The following is a 20,396-nucleotide window of genomic DNA, read 5'->3' as shown; positions in this document are numbered from 1 at the left end:
CCTGTCTTCCAACTCCTTTATAGTGTCCTTTTCGCAGCATCCGTGCACCCCCCGGGCTTAAATTTCTGCATCTCTAATCCTCCCTTGGATTAGGGGTGGGGATGGAAGGCAGTAGGGAGGAATGAAGAGCGGAAATGAGAGAGAGAGAGAGAGAGAGAGAGAGAGAGAGAGAGAGAGAGAGAGAGAGAGAGAGAGAGAGAGGAGAGACAGAAGACAGACAGACATCCTTTCCCTTTTCCCTCCCAGGCAGCCAAAGCACACGGTGGAAGCCAGCCTGAGCAAAGGCACCAGAGCCGTGTGAAGACCCGCCCAGGCGGCTCTTATAGGAGAGCGCGGGGCGGGCCTGGCCGGGGGCGGTGCCGCGCAGCCCGGCTCGCCTATAAGGAGCTGTCCGCCACCCGGGTGCTGATTCCAGAGCTCGCGCCCGACAAGGTGGATCAGGCTATCCACTGAGCGATTGGGTTTGGATTTGCACCTTTAAGGAAGTGGGGGACAAAGAGGAAGAGGCGGGCGAGGAAGGCGAGAACCGCCAGCAGCAGTTGCAGGGACTGTCGACAGAGCCGCAGCGTTGGAGAAGCCCCCCTGGCCACGGTTTCCTTAGAGCGTCTCGGCGCGGGATGGAGTGAAAAAGAGTGTATCTCCCCAAAGGGGGGTGGGAGGGGGTCCAGCGGCGAGGAGAGGAGAGACAGACAGACTGAGAGACAGAGAAGCCAAGACTGGCGCCTGCGAATTTGGGATTCAATTGAGAGGGGCCATTCACTCGGGGGAAATGGATTCTACGGCACGGCTGACCAGCGTTTTGACTTTGCTGTTCTCTGGCTTGTGGCAATTAGGATTAACAGCGACCAACTGTGAGTACCAAAAGCTGGAGGCGGGCAGGCGAGGTGGGAGGTGACTACATGTAGAAAGAAAATCATCTGTCCGGGTGTACTTAATTGTGTGAGCTCTGGGAAGAGGGAACAAGGAAAAGAAATGCTGATCGGTTCGGTTCCATCACTCCATCCCAAAAGTTAGCAGAGCTCCCAGAAACCACCCCTGCTGATGTTCCTGCCTTTCTCCAGGAACTGCAAACTTCCCTTAGCTTTCTACTAGCTCGGGGTTCTAGCGCTGCTAAACCACAATCAGGGCTTTCCCGTGAAGGGCCCCTGTTCAAATAGAGTGCACCAGGAGCTGAGCTTCCATGGATAGAAATGCTCCCAGCTGAGGGGCTTGCTGAGAGCGGCTCATTTCTGACTGTGGCCGCCTACCACATCTGGCTTTAGCACAGTTGGGGTATCTTGCAACCAATAGAATTGGGAGTTTGGGCCTAAGAATTATGGCCCAATGTTTTTAACCACAAGATAAACAGCTGCCCCTATTACAGGGAGAAGAGCTTTAATATACTCCACCCCAAATCTTTGTGGCAACCAACACTGTAATGGGATGCACTAAGTGCACCCTAGGTTGTCCAGGCTCTAAAACCTTAGTAAATGCAGAACATTTAATTTAATAAGCAGGAAGGCTGGACACCCGGAGATCTGCCACCTGCATGGTGTATTTAAAGAACCCACTTCGTCAAACTTGAATAAATCGCTAGAACTATTAGGTTCAAGCTCAATTGCTCAGCTGCCTCTCTAGGCACAGGAAGGGAAGTTTGTTTTTCTTTTCCAGCTCCGGGAACTCTAAATGAGAAAGAATGCAATTAAGCCATCTGTGTTGTTTCCAAAGATGGTTTATCAAGGTTTCTCAAGTTTCTGGGCTTGCTCCTCCATCCTCTATTCCTGTCGTGAGCCTTGCAAATATTATCCAAATTGGAACAGTTTTATATCTTTTCTTGTTTGTTAATTTGCTTTATTGTTAGAAAAAGGTGAAGATATTTCTATCTCTCTCCTCAGGATCCCTTTTGCCTCACACCTTCCATCCAAGAGAACATAAAGTGTTCCCTCCCCCCACTCCAGGGCAAACCTTCCAAGGAAAGAAAGTAAAAAAGGTTAAGCTTTAAAAATTGTCCAAAGTAGAACCACAGTTTCTATCTGTGATCAGAAGTTTTGGAGCTACACAGTCTGTACTACTAACTACAATAATAATGCTCAATAAAGATGTTTTTTTAAAGTTTTTCTCTTAAAGTAGGGCTAAAGAAGCCAGCCTACCAGGAACTAAGTTAGTTAGGAAATTACTTCAGGGAGTATATAGGAGCAGGTGAGAAGCTCATATTTCTTTTCTTTTTTCTGCTTCCTCTTTTCTCTTTATGCTCTTCCCTTTCCACTTTCTTCTCTTCTTCCTTCTCCTTCTCTTCTTCAATTATTTGTGAAATTGTTCCTGTGATGCTTTAGAAAAAGGTCTAAGTGATTTAGAAAGAGGAAGTTTTGACAGTAGCTAGTTTTTCTCTACCTCCGGCAACACTAGAGGTCAGTATTGTCCTGATGATCTAAAGGTATGACTATATGAACTACATTTTCCCCTTAGCACACTTATCTGTCTGGAAGGAGTGAATACTTTGAAGGTCCACAAAGGTGGGGGTGAGGAAGAGCGGAAATAACACATATTTCATAGGAGTATGGTTTGGACTTCCTCAAGCAGCACCTTTTCTTATGAGTCAGGGGAAAATGTAGAATGGCATTTTTTGTAAATTAATTGAATTATGGTTAATATGTTTTAATAATGCTCATAAAACCTAAATGGCATGGATTTAAGACTCATGCTTATCACTGCTGAGGCAGTTACAAAGCTAATTCTGAACATTTAAAATGAAACTTTGTGATAATGAGCTTTAGTATTTCATCAGTGACAGTTTAATTCCCCCATTTCCAATCAACATTTCAATTGAATGCACACTGCTTGCTAAATATTTTGTAGTTGATTTTCTTAAGGACAAATGATAGATGTTGATTATACTCTGTAAAATGTATTAACTCAGAGAACAATAGAATAGCAGCAGAGAAAGACTTAAGAACCTAGTGCATGGAGGTAACACTTCCAACAAAAAAGAGCCTGATCATTCTATATTCCCTGCACACGTCTGTTGTGTATGCTCTTTATTCACTCTATGTAGAGCTTGTGTTTGCTACCAGGCACAAGCTGCTTGCCATTATGTGCATGTTTTGAGAAACAGAAATTTCCTTTAAAATAGTCTTTTTAAAGTTGAAGAAATTATTTTTTGAAGATTATTCTTTCTCTATTCGAAATAATATGTTATTTGTGATGGTAGATTTAAAAATGGAACATATATTAAGTTGTTCCATAGCATGTAATTATGCCTGTGGACTTATTTGATGTAAAAATAACTTGCTTGTTTTTATTCTTTTCCTCATAATTTGTTGTTATTGCTATATTGTGTGTGTATGTATGTTTACACACACATGCATGCATGGATGTATATTTGTTTAGTATCTCAAAATCTGATCAAAATTTGGGCATTCAACTCCAAGGAAAAATGGATGTTTATCCAGTTACAGGTGTTATATGTTCTTAATTAAACACAATTAAAATAAAGCCAAGTTAGGAGGGCCAGCTACAATATAGATATTATGAATCTAAGCTGAGAATATAATTACCTATGAGTAATAAAATCTCTGGAAATTCCCCCATTCCAGCTATTCCGGATATTAAATAGCTCCAGCATTTCCATTGGGTTTACCTTAAGGGGATTAGTTAATTTCAAATATAGATATTAACAGCCCAGTTTTAAATGAAAAACCATTTCGCATGTAATATCAACTCCTTTGACACAGGAAGGAGTGGTAGAACTTGATAGTTTCTTAAAGTGAAACTGAGAATTAGAAAAACTAAGAAACTCTTGTCCTATTTAGGGCACAGCCAAGAGGTCAGATGTCCATTACGGTTATCCAACTTTCACCAATTGAGATATGTGACTACTCCAAAGTGAAAGGCTAAATGTCTTATTAAACAGATTCTTCTGATATGAGGTGTGATGAAAGACTATTGTAATGGGAGAAGTTGCATTCAGATGATAGGAGATGAGCATAGCACACACACAGTGCTACTACTCATCGTATCTTTATAAAGGAATATATTATGTGATTATCAGTAGCTTTAAGTTTTACCCAAATGAATTGGGAGGATCTCTAATCACCTTATCTAAGTCTGTTGCTTCATGTTAGGATCAAAGTGATAGAACTTCAAGAGAAGAACACAAAATTCTTCATCTGACTTTTGACATCTCAGGCAGGAATTTTATCTCAGATATATGGTAATCACACTTGCAAGTATCTACAAAGATAGGTGTAGACTATATCTTGAACTGTCAGAAGCCAATTTATAAACCCAATCAATACATACTATTTTGAATAAACAAGGAAAAACTGTTTTTGTTTAGTGAGAAAATGATTGTGATACACTTAAGTGTCATCTATAGTTAGCAGAAGTGACTGAAGCACTTTAATGCTTATTTGGAAGAGTCCTTAGGATTGTCTTGTTGAATTGTCTCATGTTTGACTTTTGAGGGGTCACATGAACTTTCTTTCCATTATCTTTTTTATTAATGTTTACTTTTATTGTAAAGATCCTGTACAGAGGAGTTACAATTAAAAAATGAGTAAGGTGATGATCACATTTCCTATGGAGCATTGTTCCCCCTCCTTCATTTTCCCCTACCATCCCTTCCCTTCCCATTTTTCCATTATGTTACATAAACTCCATCTCACATCAGGTCAGCAGTTCTACAAAATGTAAATTAAAGCTGGTATTAGTAATTTTGCAACAACATTTCAACTTTACAATATTAGTTGCTATCTGAATCACCTCACCTTGTATTTATTTATTCTTGTTCTAATGAATGAGTGTCCTTTAAATTGCAGATTTTTCCTGCTCTTTTGATTAATTTGATGTGCTTTTTATTGGCTCCCCTTTTTCTTGAGTGGTTTGAATTTCCTTTCAATAGCTCTGTGATATCACTTGAAATGTCTTTAAACCCTTTATATGGTGATCCAAAGTTTTTTCTTTTATAAGTGAGAAATCTTCTTTTATAACTGAGATAATCTTTGCTTTTATAAGTGAGATATAAGTGAGATATTGTCTGTATATGCAATGAAAATTGTCATCACAAGATAAGACAGTGAAGAATGATGTCTAGGTGCTTGGAAGAACAGAAAAAAATAGCAATTTACTTAATATAACTTTATTTAAAAGTTGTAGTATACTCATTTGAAGCCAATTACCAACATATTTTTACTTATAAATAAAGTTCTCTGTTTCATCAAAATCTGCTACTTCCTGCCTGATGACCTTGTGAAGATAACCTGCTTTGCCTAATGATTTCCATAATAAATGAAGGAATTTGATCAAATTATAACTAATATACAATACAATTCTAATTTATTTTATATTTAATGCTATTGCATAGTGACTATTTTATTTGTATATTTCTGGGATGGTTATACTTCAACATTATAAAGCAACTGTAATTGAATTATGGCATAATGTAATTTTAATTTCTACCAACAACTATACTCTTAAAGCTCTCATTTCATGCACATAATTTTACATGACATGTACAAACAGATCCGGTTTATAGATGACTAACTTCTATGTTATAGATGCCAATAATTTCTCTAATACCATAAAGCTAAATAGTGTAAAACTGATCTAAGATTGTATCTGTTTTTAAATGTTCAACTCTTTGCAAGATATGAATTTTATTATGATACATTTGGTTAGGCACTACCTATAAACATCTGTGGAAAGATGCCTAATCTCTAAGACCAGGTTCTGGAACTTTATCCATGGCAAAGGGTATAAAATAGAAGTTTACATTGGAGCCAATTGCTGGGTCATACTTAAAAAAAAACAAACAGAAAGGTAGAAAATAAAAACCACTTCAAATTGTCATATAAACATAATACAAGTTGGTAAATGTTATAACAATATCCAAAGTTAAGAGATTTCATACCTGTATAAGCGCATGCCAATTTATTTTTCTTGCATATTATTTGATTAAATCCTTGATTAGAAAGGATAAAAACCTCAAGGATTACTTGTGAATACCCCTCCCATGTTTATTAAACAAATGGCAGTGCATTCGAACAATTAAAATCATATCCTGTAATTTAATAGATGACAGGTCAAAGCATACAAAGTAGACATCAGTTATGCACTCCAATATAATGCTGGGCCTATCTAATACCCTAATCTTGAATCTATCACCCTTCCCATATGGCTTTAGGCAATTTCAGCATATTCCACAGACAATCTAGGCAGAATCATATCTCCTAAATTTCTTTGCATAGCGTTCTTAGTTTTTATCTAACATCTTTACCTATTTGTAACCTTCCTTCGTGTTCTGACAACTATACACATATAAACACACATGTGCACACATACACACATCTATAAGCATACCAATATTTTCCAAAATGAATCATTTGCCCCATATATGACATTCCCGTTGGATTTCTTATAATTATTCTCTCCTAAGCTACAATGAAAAGTTTCTTGTTGATTATATTTTGTTTGAATTCCTAAATCCAACACTAAATACATTGGGCAAGTAAATGAATGATAGAATAAATGAATGATTCCTGTGAAAGAGTTTTCATTTCTAAACAATTCCTGTAGGTCCTTGTTTCTAGAAACTCACTTTTAAAATGTGTTCGTTTGGTATTTAGTTTTTTATAACTAGTAACTATTTCTTAACATTCTTTTGAAAAGTCTGAGAAGATTTTAGTTGATAAATGAAACAGTAAATGTTCAAATTATCTTATAATGAATATAGGCTGTAGAATTAGACCCTGTATGTATATGAGAATTCTTGTACCCATGATTTCATTGTGGAGATAGATAATCATGTACATGTCACATGGCTGTTTGTTCATGAAAGAGAAAATCTTTCCATCTATCTTACCTTAGTACTGAATTAGGGCTAATGTTATTAACTTGCTTTATGCAGTTTTAATGAGTGATTGCTATACAATCTGAAATATATCTGCTTGTATTACTATAAATTTTTTCATAGCACAGGATTTAATATAAAAGGAAAAAAATAGATTCTGTTCAATGGAATTTCAGTTCAGGATTACTGGAAAAATCTTTGTTTAAATTGCAAACCTACAACATTACTAGATATAATGATTATGATTACTAGATATAATGATTATGAGATTATGCCATGTTCTTAAGCTATGATCAGAATTTAAGTGTTAATAGTCTTTATGTATTATCATTTAAAAATTTAGAGGCAGCTGGGTGCCCGTGGCTCACACCTGTAATCCTAGCTACTCAGGAAGCTGAGCTCGGAGGATCATGGTTCAAGCCAGGCCGGGCAGGAAAGATCCGTGAGACTCTTATCTCCAATAAACCACTAGAAAGCTGGAAGTGGCACTGTGGCTCAAGTGGTAGAATACTCACCTTGAGCTAATGAGCTGAGGGACAGCGCCCAGGCCCAGAGTTCAAGCCCCACGACCAAAAAAAAAAATTTAGAGGCAATTAACCACAACTACTAAATCTTTTTTCTTCATACTCCTTTCTCATTCTTTGCTTCCATTTTTCTTTCATCTCTCCCCCCTTCTTACTTCCTTCTGTCTCTCCTTTTTTCCCCTTTCTCTCCTTCCCTGCTTTCTTTCTTTCTTTCTTTTTTAATGGATACTATATCCTAATTCTCACACATGTCAAGCTCAACCCCTTGGGCTATTATCCATAGACCAAATTGCATAGATAGATAGATAGATATAGATATAGATAATTGCATTATATTGTGTTATTGGGGATTGAACTCAGGACCTTGCACATGTGAGGCAAGCCTTCTGTTAATTGAGCTCTGGTTTTGTTTCTCAAGGTTAAGTTTTTCTATGAAGTTGGGGAGATAAATCCAAACCAAAATATGTAGTCATGACCACTAGGAATTCTGAACAGTTGGCAGCCAGAGAAATTCACTTATGATAATGTTAAAGTAACAAATGTTATGATAAAGGTAAGCACAGGTGCAATGTAAGGCACAAAATGAGCAACTTAAGCCGTCTGGAGCCAGGGAAAATAAAATTTAAAAAGTTTGATCCGGCTCAGACTTCACTAGCAAGAAGAAGAGCAAGGGTTATTTAGAGGCATATGGGTAGAATTAAAAACCAAAGCATGGGAGACTTTTGTTTTTACTTTTAATGAAATTTATTGAACAATTTTATACTTGTAACTATCATAATGGAATGCATCAGAAAAAAATCACTTAATGAGACACAGACTGAGATAGCCCAAGATTGGTGGAGAAAAAATAGCTAAGAGATGATCATAGTTACTCAACTGATAGTTTAAACCAAAAAGGGTGTTTCTAACTCCCGTTTTTACAGATACTAGGTGAAAATAATGGCCAAGTTAATTCATGACATAGGGATGTATGAGCTAGTAAACTTATATCAGTACAGATTTGTGGTTAAAATGTATTCTGTAGCTGCTTCCATTGTTTTTGACAAATGAGAGCAATAGATGCTAGGAAAGGTGCTCTGTTGTCTGAAATGAAGTTCATCTCTGGGAATACCAAACAACCATATTCTCAGTGCAGTGTATTTCATATTTGCATGACATTGTATAGCACATGCTGCCTGTATCCATCATTGTGATGTATCTTCTAGTCTGTAAATTATGCTGGTTTTGTCAGCTAAGTGGGAACTAGTCATTAAGGAATGTGTAATTAAACCTCAGCCTCCTGGTTCTCATTCCTCCTCTGAGGAGGGAGGGTGGAGGGAAAGAGGATGTAAGCTCAGCATCATGACCACTATTAGGGGCTTCTCAGTGGAAAGAGAAAACAGGAGAATCTGGGTGTGCCATGTTGATATGATATCATTAATAGTTGATTTGCAAGCATAAATTCCACATCTCCACATTTCTAATTGTTTTTGTGCATATTCTTGGGGGTTGATTAATGCCATCTGTTCCTTAGATCAGCTGAACTGACTGAGCTTTAAAGGATGACAGCAGTAATGTTGAAGATAGAAAGAAAGTGAGGGAAATTGCCAAAACACTCCTTGTGATGGAAATTATTTTTAACTATCCACCTTTGGAAACATAAATATCCTTCTGAAGACTGTCCAAGGGAATAGAAATTTGCCCAGTAGACAGATGTATCATAAATGTTAGGCTAGGTCACTGCCTATCTGTCTTTTCCTTCCTCTTTCACTTTTCTCTGTTATGCTGTCCTGTGGTCCTGTACTTTCTATATTAATCTTGGCTTGTCCCTGAGCTCATTATTGGGTTACACATTCAGGGGAGGGGAGTAAAATGCCACTTTAACTTCAGTACCGCTCTGCTGAACTATGTAGGTACAGCCACCAAATGTGAACCATCTCAACAAGGCCAATTTCAGCACATGCCTGACAGCGATCTGCCACCTACAGGGCATTTGGGGAAGCCCACCCGGTTCCAACGCCTCCTCCCATCTGTCCCTAAACAATGCCTCTGCCAATTCCACTAATCCCCTGAATAGCTAATTAAGCGGGAAGGATTTTTCCAATTCATAGAAATAAGCCTTAAGACAAAGAGCCCTGTTGGGAGAGAGCCTATAGGAATGCTAATCTGCACAGAACAACACTTGACTGTCCAGAAGCAAAGTTTATCAAAGGAGACAGTACTGGATACTTGGAGAAAGAGAGAGTCATTTTCTGAGTCATGGAAAGCCTGAGAATAAGCATGATTGGGATGTCTGAGGTAAGTAATGCCAGTGTCCTGCTCAGTTCCCAGCCTGACCACTCTTCACCCTCATATTACAAGGCTAAAATTATAACACATAAGCAAAAGGGAATGGATAATGATGGAAAGGGTGTAAGTCAAACTGTTCTTGGTAGATCTCTCACCCAGATTTCCTTCCTACAGATGATAACTAACATAGACTTTGCAGAATCAGTGTGAGTACTTTATAAAATAAACATGATGTGAACACTCAATAGTTACAGCTAGTATTATAATTACCAATGAATCTCCCTAAGTATAATATCACAATAAAATATGATAAAGAATAAGACAAGGACAATGATACCTCCATTTACATGCTAACTGGAATAGCATGCTTCCTCTTCATTTGGGTAATCAGGTGCTGAAGGCCAAGGCAATTGTAAACTTGCTGTCCTTGCAACTCCTTTGGCAAATGGACTGTGGGCAGAGTCTGCCTCTGTCTGACAGAGAAATGAGACAATTCCCCACTGGATCCCTCCTCTCTGTCACAGTACCTGCCCCTGATACTGAGTCTTGGTCAATGAACTCTCTTGCTGAGAAATTCAAAAAGGGAATCCCAGAAGAGAGTAGGAAAAATAACTTCATCTAGAAAATTACAGAAAAACAGAAAACTGAGCAGCAAAATGGGAGAAAGATGTTTGAATGGATCTTAAAGAGATCAATAAGCCTGCACAAGGTTGTATGTGGTATGTTCTACACTCCCTACAAACATGATTTTCAATAGATTGAAAGAGATGAAGTTAGAATGGGAAGGATCCAGGAGAGCTTCCAGTTGACCTACAGTGTAACTTGGAAGACTGTTTCAGGGGAATAAGTAGTGGAGGTATTGCTGATGTTGACTTTGAGCTAAAAATCATGTGTAGGAAGTTTAATTAAAAATTAATATAAAGGCTTATTACAATTGTAAATGCCAAATTCATTCCGATGCTGAGTCTGGAAGTATTCAGGAGATGCCTGTTACCAAGCATTTCTCTGTAAATACATGAAGCCTTTGGTTCAGGAGAAATTGTTGATGGGAAGAGTTAGGATCACTGTCTACATAGTCCAAAAAGAGCAGCAGAGGTAATTCACTCACCTCTGACACACTCACTCCTTTATTTCTGTTCAATATTGGAAACGCCTCTTCTCCTTTCTTAAACCTTTCCCCATTTTTCTCTGCTTCCTATCTTCAGTGCCCTTTCCCTACACTCTAGTCACCTTCGTTCTCATTTTCGATTCCCTCTATCCTCTTCTCTCTTGAGCTTTTCAGCTCTTTTCTACCTCCCCCCAAGTCTCCCCTCCATTTTCCTTCCTTCACTTTACCTATTCCAATGAACTTTTACTATGCTAAGCGATATATTTTTATGCTTTATGGCCTAAGCTAATGCTTTTTAAAAATTTCCACTGAACTTTCTGCTCACTGGAAAAAGGAACACACAGGAGCCCAAGAAATTTAGGTAGCATGGCTGCACGTGACCCCCAAAATATGTAATTTCTCGAACTAAACACTTAGGCAAATTTGCATCAGTTCTCATTATACCCATTCTATGCATGCCCAGGTTATGATAAAAATACTTCCTCACATCTCTATTAAAATTGATGCATCAATTTTATTAATAGCCCATAGCAAATGGCCATATACACCCAGAGGTAGAGGCTTACTGTTAGGCTTTCTATGATTTATACTTTCCAAATTTTGTTTATCAAAAAGAATCAGTTCAAGGTCTCTTCCTCTTGCTACCCCCATCTCATCTCAGAATAACAGGTGGCTTCATTTCCCATTCTCAACTGCTACTAATCTGTAAGCTGCAGATTATGATTAACCAATAACAGGAAGTAAGAAAGATTTAATTTACAGAAGGGAAGTTAATCTTCAAGCCTGCTTAGTGAACAGAAGTGGAGACTTCTGGGGGGACTGTAGGAGAATACAAAGCTCCAGCCATTTTCCTGTTACAGTCACCAGCAAATCTGCTGTTATACTCACTTCTCTCATACCGGTGACATGAAGAGCTCCGTGAAGTCCCAGCTGCAGTCAACCAGGGCAGAATCTTTCTGAATGGATACAGACAGAAATCACCAAGTTATGAAAGCAAAAATGATACCTCTCAGTGTACAATAAGAATCTTCCGACCTAATCAAAAAAATAAAACAACGGATTAAAACACCCAATTCCAAAGATGGTAGTTGATGAGATTACTGTCTATTCCTTACTACAGTTATGCAGAGTTTTATTTTCTCATTCTGGAGCAAAGGTGTACTGGTTTGAGTGGTTAGAAAAATGACCAAAGACCAAGATCAAGCAGCCAGTAAGTGGTTACAATAGGTTTTTAATCAATCTACTTGTCCTGGTGCTCAAAGACTGTCTGTCTTCTATCTATCTATCTATCTATCTATCTATCTATCTATCTATCTATCTATCTATCTATCTATCTATCTATCTATCTATCTATCTATCTATCTATCTATCTATCTATCTGTAGATAGACAGACAGTGTAAATGCTGAGATCTGAGGATCACAGTTCAAAGCCAGCCAGGGCAGAAAAGTTCATGAGCCCCTTATCTCCAATTAACCAGCAAAAATCCAGAAGTGAAGCTGTGGCTTAAATGGTAGAGTGCTAGCCTTGAACAGGGGGACTGTCCAGGACTTGAGTTCAAGCTCCAGGACTAGCACACATAAAAGAACATCCAGTGAACAAACTATGGGTTAATGCAGTATCCTGTAGTGAGGAGGGTCTTTAATGGACACAAGGCAGATGTATCACAGTGAGAATGGATCATAGAGTCTACTATATATATATATATATATATATATATATATATATATATACACATACATATATGTATATATAATGTGTATGTATATGTGTTTCTGTGTGTATATATGTGTTCCTTGAACACAAAGCCTCATATTCTCACTTGTTTTTTCATTAAAGGCTTGTATTCTACCATTTGAGACATGTCTCGCTTTTGGCTGTTTGCTTTGCTGTCTCACTGGAGAAAGAAGTCTCATGGACTTTTCTGAGGGGCTGGCTTTGAACCTTGATCCTAAGCTTTCTGCCTCCTGTGCAGCTAGAGCTATAAGTATGAGGTGTAAGTGCCAAAGATCATATGTATTTTTACTCTGCTGTGCTGTGAAACTAACACTGATGTTGAGCTATTCTTAGATTCAAGGGGATGCTCATCCCTGCAAATCAGTTCTCTCTGATCTAGGGAGGGGAAAGCCTTCTGTAGAGATCACAGATTATGCCCCCTTGACCAAATTCTCTCATTCTAATCATGGAAACAGTCCCTTTCCCATATCTTGAAATCATCATGGTTTCTATAGGAATAATACTGATAAAAGTTGATCATATCACTAATTAAAACTTTTTATCAACTATTTGTAACCAGGCTACAATCCATTGGTAGTATCCTTAGTAGACTTTATGATCTATTGTCTCTGTGATGCACCTGTTTTGTGTCCATTAAAGACCCTCCTCACTACAGGACACTGCATTAACCCATAGTTTGTTCACTGGATATTATTTTATGTGTGCTCGTCCTGGAGCAAGTCCTGGATACTGTCCCTGAGATTTTTGCTCAAGGTTAGCACTCTACCATATGAGCCACAGATCCACTTCTGGATTTTTGCTGGTTAATTGGAATAAGGAGATCATGAACTTTTCTTTCCTGGCTAGCTTCGAACTATGATCCTCAGATCTCAGTATCCTGAGTAGCTATGATTGTAGGTGTGAGCCACAGGTGTCTTGCAGGCATGTTCTGATTTTGAGTTTTTTTTTTTTTTTAATTCTGCACTCTTATGTTCTTTGAAGCATGAATCACAATAGATACATCATTGAATAAACTAAGTCCCCATTAGCAGGTGTATAAAGTGTGGGTGATAGTTATTCATTAGCCTTAAAAAGAAAGGAAAACTGTCATTTGTGTCAACTTAGATAAACCTAGACACTAAGCAAAATATACTGTGAACAGAAAGACAAATCCAGCAAAACTTCAGTTTATGTACAACCTATGTCAAGCTCGCAAGCAGAATATGAAATGAGTAAAAGTTAGTCAAAAAGTACAAATTTCATTTGTACAAGAGAAATTGACTTCAGAGATCTTTTATCCAGTGTGGTGACTATAATATACAACAATGCATTACATACCTGAAAAATTAAAGTATATTGTCAAAGAACTCACAAAAAGATGTTAAATATGTGAATTGGTAAATGTATGAACTAGCTTGATTTAATCATTTCACTTCATATAAAAATATCAACATCATTCTACACACCATAAAAGAAATATCAGACATATACTAGTTATTGCAAATAACGGAAACCATTGGACCTATGTTTCTTTGGGCCAGGCTTACTTCACTTAATATAATTTTTTCCAAGTCTTTCCAATTCAAATGTTTTTTTCTTTCTTGCGATTGTTTCTAACATATTAATAAGATGTTTTCTTTGTTGCTTTGTATGTCCCTCCCCCACGGTATAATCCCTGTTTTTTTCATTGTATTTGATGTTGGTATAATTTGTGGAAAGGAAAGGAAAAACAAATTGTTTAAATAGGAATACAGGTTGGACCCATTGCAACAATGAGATGTACAAGTTGTTATGTCAAAAAACGAACTATACAACTTCGGCCGGGGGTGGGGAGAGACTGGGGATGAGGTAATGTGGAGGGGAGTGGGAAGAGATGGGAAGGGGAAACAAAGGAGGAAGCAACAATGCTTGATAAGAAATGTACTCATTTCCTTGCCCATGTAATTGTAACCCCTCTGTACGGTATTTTCACAATAAAAAAAAAGAAACATCATTTCTGTTTGTTAAACAAATCAATTCATAAAAGTTTGATCCTAATGAGGAAAACCGGGAAAACTAGGCAAAAATTAAAAGTCATTCAGATTTTGTTCTCTGTTTTCAGGCCACAAAAATCATGTATAAACCCAGCCCATAGCTTTTTTTTCACTCAGCAGGGATAGATGGGAAGGTAGGTTTGAGAATACTAAACTCAATGTCACTATTCTTTACCATTGACTAGATCTAATTAAGAGTAGCTGCCTGCTGACCTCGAAGCCTCAGTTGGGTCTAGTCTTCATTGTCAGCTGCATAGGACCTTAAGCCAGCAAATTCTATTTTATTCACAAGTTCTTATGATTTTTCCTTCAGCTAGCCTAGTGCTTGGCATATTTATGAGGTTTATCCTTGTATCTTATTTTTCAATTGTTGCACTGATGAAGCTAATCTCCCTGCTTAGGTTTAGAGAGACTAAGTAACTATAGAATGCCCTGTATTCCACAACACTGACTTTATTTCCCTATGGATCGCTACAACCCAGAAAGGGCACTGAGCAACCTGAAATTGTTCACACTTAGACAATTGATAAATTCTAGATTCTAGCTCTCAGAAAAGCATTAGCATTCCAAGGAATAAGGCCCTAAACCTTTACAGTTTTGAAAGCAAAAACTTTGGGCTTCCTAATTGAAATTGTACATAGGATTTTAATGTGAAAAATAAAGGACATGGACAGCTGTTTCTGGGAAAATGGAAGGAGGAGGCCTCAATCCTGCTGCTTAGCATTTTCTTTTTCCTTTGATTCTTCTCAGGCAGGTTACACTGGGAGACTTCTGCTGTAGTAGGAAGACCCCCTACTCAGGCAGGCAAGCCCATCTAGTCGTCCAGAGTGACAGAGCCCACCGCAACAAAGTTGTTAACAAAGAAGCAACTTTATTGAGAAGGTTCCTACACAGACTGGTCAGGGCCGAAGCACAGGCTCGGGAGCTGATACTGCGACCCCGGATGGCCCACAAGCTAGGGTTTTTTAAAGACCAAATCCATGTGGTCAAGCCTGGCCGTGCACAGGTGACCAATGGGTTAGCAGCACACACAAAGGATTGCATAATCATGTTAGCCCACACGCAGGTGGCCAATGAGGTTACAGTTAGTCTGTAATGGCTGTTTAAACCAGCCTATCGCCTTGGTCATGCAAATTTAGCGGGTAAGGCAGGGTCTACCTTTTGGTGTGCAAAAGGTGGAGTTTACCATAAGCACATGGTATGGTGTCACCAGTTTGAGACAGATTACAACCTATCTGTTTTATCAGTCGGTCTGAGTGGGTTAGGTTGTTAAGGGGAGGGGGACCAGATGCATTTTTTTTTTCATTCTAGGAACTAGGTCCATCGAGTATAAAATCACTAAAACAAAGGCAAAGCTCAAAATGGAATCAGACCAGCTTGGTCCCCAGCTCAGGGTCCACTTCACTGCCTTGTTCTTATGCAGGAAGGTAGGTTTAATATTGCATGCCAATAGGATTAGGTATGGGAGTGTTTGGGGAAGAGTGGGATGATGTTATTCTTCAATCATTTTCCAAGCCTGGCACACATGACCGCTGTATCAATGAGACCACACTGGGAGCACACCTTCGTGTCTGTCCACATCCTTCTCAAAATGCTATCTGTGCCCTAACCACAACAAATAAACAGCTGATTATTTTTAATGTTAAAGATGCATAACAAGGGGCTGGGAAGGTGGCTCAGTGGTACAGCGCTTGCCTTGCATGCATGAGGCCCTGGGTTCGATTCCTCAGCACCACATAAGCAAAAAGAAAAAAGCTGGAAGTGGCGCTGTGGTTCAAGTGGTAGAGCACTAGCCTTGAGCTGAAGAGCTGAGGGACAGTGCCCAGGCCCAGAGTTCAGGCCCCCACGACCGGATCCCCCCCCAAAAAAAGATGCATAACAATTATACATATTTAGGGGACACAATGTGATATGAGGATGTTTATATTATGTAATAATCAGGAAATCAGCATATCCATCACCTCAAACATTTATCATCCCTTTGTTGGTGAGATTAGAGAATTTTTTTTAATGTTCTGTACTGCACAGTAAGGTGACTATAGCTAATAGTGAAGCATTGTATATTTCAAATAGCTAGAAGAGTGGTTTATATTTTTAAACTATTGGAAATCTTTTTTCCCCCCTGCTATTTTATGAGTGTCAGGGCAAGACAATCTTATTGGCGTTTACTGATTTGAAAAGATAGTAGCTTGACAAAAAATTGCCTCCTCACCTAGCTCTCCTTTACAAGCAGTCAACAGCTATTTTTATGTTAAAGAATTATCTTGTAAAGGCCCTTGAATTACCCACCTCCATGCTCCACATTCCCTTGGGACTTTCTCAGAGGAAGAGATCTCATGTTAGCTGTGATTAAATTGCCCGTGTATAGCACAGTGAATGGCAAAATAACTACTTGATAAATTGAAGCACAGACAAGTTGAGTAAAATCCAAGCAGAGGCATCCGCTTGGATCTGAGACATACGGTGCCAGTCTCTTGAATGTGGACACACAGTGGTGGTCCTTCCTTCCCTCCATCATATCCAACTCAGTTTCCTCCTTCACTGTGAAAGAAATAAACAATAGACCACCATCAATGAAGACTTCTCAAAAGTCGTTGGTGTTCATCAGTGTGAATAGAATTGGGGACAGTATACCACTTAAATACAATTATTACAAATCTGGATTCAGTTTAGGTTTCTGACTCGGGTGCACTGTTCATTTTAATCTTATGCTTGACTATTTGCTTAGGGTGTCATCTATGATAATAGCTTTGCACTTAGGACTGTACTTTGTTCTTTCCTCCCTCCAATAATATCAAGATGCCTCAGGATTTTTTAAAATAGAATTTAACGTAGTTATGTAATAGTTTAATATAGCATAGCAATTTGATTACTTTTTATTGTGGATACTCAATTATGAAAAACCATTTTTCTTTTGGTGGGTCATAGGGCTTGAACTCTGGGCCTGGGCACAGACTCTGAGCTCTTCAGCTTAAGGCAAACACTCTACCACTTGAGCCACAGCACCACTTCCGGTTTCTAATAGTTAATTGGAAATAAGAGTCTCATGAAGTTTCCTTGCCTGGGCTGGCTTTGAACCACAATCCTCAGATCTCAGCCTCCTCAGTAGATAGGATTCCAGGCATGAGCCATCGGCGCCTGGCTGAAAAGAATTTTTAAAGTTTGTTTTGAATTAAATCTATCAATTTATGAGTACAGTCATAATGTTCAATGTACTTATGTGAAAATGTAACTAGTACTTGGAGGGATGGGTGGGGTTGGGAGAGATGTAGAAGGACAATAGAATGGTTGACATTGATCAAGTTGTATTGTACCCATTTAATTACTTTAAAAATAATTTAGTAATATGAAATTATATGTCTGTATATATGCATACTCATGTGTTTGCAGAATTGTTATGTGTTAATCCCATAGTTCATCTGCCTAGTAGAATTATACATGTGCATATCCTCCACATAAACCACTTGTCCTGGTGACTGTCAAGATTTATTATTCCTGAAAGTCAATATTGACTTGGTTGTCACCTTTGTGCATATTTACCTTTCTAGATAATGAACTGAAATGGGCATTTGATGGAAATTAATATCTATTTATTTTCTGAAATCGAATGTGTTTTGCCAAGAAGGTGGAGAAAAGCCACGGGAGGTGTGGAAGCAGGATTCAAGTGAAGCTGTGACTCAAGGCAGTGTTCACGATTCATGCTTCGCATTCTGATTTGCTAAAGTTATTTATGTAGTTCTTTCACACATTTCTTTTGTCTAACAGACAGAATGTGAACTTCAAGTACATTCAGCTTGACATTTCAGTAACATAATCAGGCAACAGTGATGCCTGAGCATATGGATAATAAATATACATTGATTTAATGAGTACTTTTGCTTTAAAATTTAGTTAGGCTAAGATGATGTTACCTGAGAAGCAAAGCTCTTCTAGCAGAGGTAGCGTTACTTGATGAATACCAGTAGAGAATAAAATTAGAAAATATTTCCTTTGAACTAGGATATTGATTCATTGTATTGATACAACCTTACAGGATATCATGTGTCTTAGAATTGTGATATGACTGAATATATCTTTGCTAGTGTAAGTGTGTTTGTGACAATATTCATTAATTGTTGCAGAACCAAATCTGTTTGGTAGATATCCTTTGTACACATCTTTTAATCCATCAAACCTGGCTGAAATTATTTGAAAATTGTGAGTTTTCTCTTATTCTTGACATCATTACTATACCAATTTTGGAGACTGTCACAATATACATTGTGAATCATGTTCCAGCTTAAACTAACTGTTAAGACACTTAAATAAAAGTACAGTGTTGACAATTGCTGCATATTATTGCACATTTATGGAAAGTATATACATTTTTCTATACAAATTTTCACAAACTGTATTCTTGGTTTTGTCCTTTATACATAGGATGTGTTAGTTTAGCTGTCATCTCAGCAAATCCTTTCCAGCATTAGTGAGCTGATAAAAAAATGCCAGATTTAGGAAAATATCATAATTAAGGAAAGAATTATGGTTTAGCAGCCAAAGAAACAAACACTGTGAAAATGCATTCATAAAGTTAATCCAAAAAACATCAGAGCAAGTGAAACAAAATCAATTCAAGGGGAGAATGTATAACTTTATTGATGTTTTTATCCATGTTGATACATTGTTTGGGGTAAAGATTTCAATGTTTCCCATATAAATATCAATTTTTGTTAGCAAATTCAATTTGACTTATTGGCTTCTTATAGCTAAGAGTTTTGTGGTTTCATTAGTAAATGATGTTATTCTGTGCATGGAGAAAAAGTATCACAGTTGATGGCCAATGAAACTCATTTTATACACCATCTAGTTCTCATCCCTGACTAGAAACTCTGCCAAGGTGGCACACTGCCTTATGGTCCTAGAAGAAGCCAAAACCATTGAGAGGTTTCCTTGCCCACCATTTCATGGATAGATCCTTGTGCATACAGAGCACTAACTACTAATTAACTTATTTTTGTGTGTCTCTTTTAAAAGTAACTGAGCCTAGTAAGGATGGAATCATTATTGTCAACTGGAAATGTCTTTGCTCCAGAAAGTGAAGGACGATATGTAGAGACATTTATGGTAGTCACAGCAGGGATTTGCTTCTGCAGTAGGCATACAAATGCCAGGGATCTTATAAAATAATCCTCTCCAATTATGGGACATCCTCCAAAACAAATAGTTATGAAGTTCTAAATACCATGACAGCCAGTATTTGAGAGACTAGGTCTATAGATCATTTATGCATTATCATTTGTTAGGAGTTGTTCTAACATCTAGTTCTACAGTGCTAGCCCTCAAAGAACAATCTGCAGATATACTTTTTGTCCTGCTTCAGGTACTTACTGGCTGAATGTCTTTTTTGTTAATATCACATATTTTCCCCCCATGGCTACTGATACCAGTTCTGATTATTTGCTTTTTTGAATAATAACTGAGATAATATGTCTTTTCTTTATTTTTTTTAAATAGAAATATTTTGCTATAACAATACTACTAAGATTTTATTTCAAACAGAGCACTAATGGCTCATGCCTGAAAGCCTAGCTAGCTACTCGGGATGCTGAGATCTGAAGATCATAGTTCAAAGTCAGTCTGCAGGAGAGTCTATGAAACAGTTAACTCCAATTAACCAAAAAGACTAGAAGTGGAGCTATGGTTCAAGTGGTAGAGCACCAGCCTTGAGCAAAGAGCTAAGGGATGTTGCCAAGATCCTAAGTTCAAGCCCCAGTATCTGGCACAACAACAACAGCAAAAACATCTTTTTGCTGTTTTGTGTGCTGGTTTGCTTGCACTCTTCTCCCGTGCTTTAGAGCAGACATGAGATTACAGAGATGACATGTTATTGAGTGACTGAGTGGACATATCCTCAGCTGGGAGTTACCAAGGCAAATTTTGAAT

At 38.0% G+C, this 20,396-nt stretch overlaps 1 protein-coding gene across 3 annotated transcripts in view; it reads left to right on the top strand.

Moving 5' to 3' along the window:
- The first annotated feature begins 769 nt into the window (after positions 1–769).
- The window catches only part of Cntnap5 (contactin associated protein family member 5), a 907,059-nt gene continuing 887,432 nt past the window's right edge, over positions 770–20,396 (top strand). For all 3 annotated transcript variants that reach the window (XM_042685183.1, XM_042685182.1, XM_042685181.1), the window contains exon 1: positions 770–851. In XM_042685183.1, the coding sequence (XP_042541117.1) occupies positions 770–851 (82 nt within the window). The remainder of the gene's footprint in view (positions 852–20,396) is intronic.

The sequence above is a fragment of the Dipodomys spectabilis genome, unplaced genomic scaffold (assembly GCF_019054845.1).
Source record: "Dipodomys spectabilis isolate Male_0828 unplaced genomic scaffold, ASM1905484v1 ptg000094l, whole genome shotgun sequence".
NCBI classification, from domain to species: Eukaryota; Metazoa; Chordata; class Mammalia; order Rodentia; family Heteromyidae; genus Dipodomys; species Dipodomys spectabilis.
This window is presented reverse-complemented; position numbering and strand designations above follow the sequence as displayed.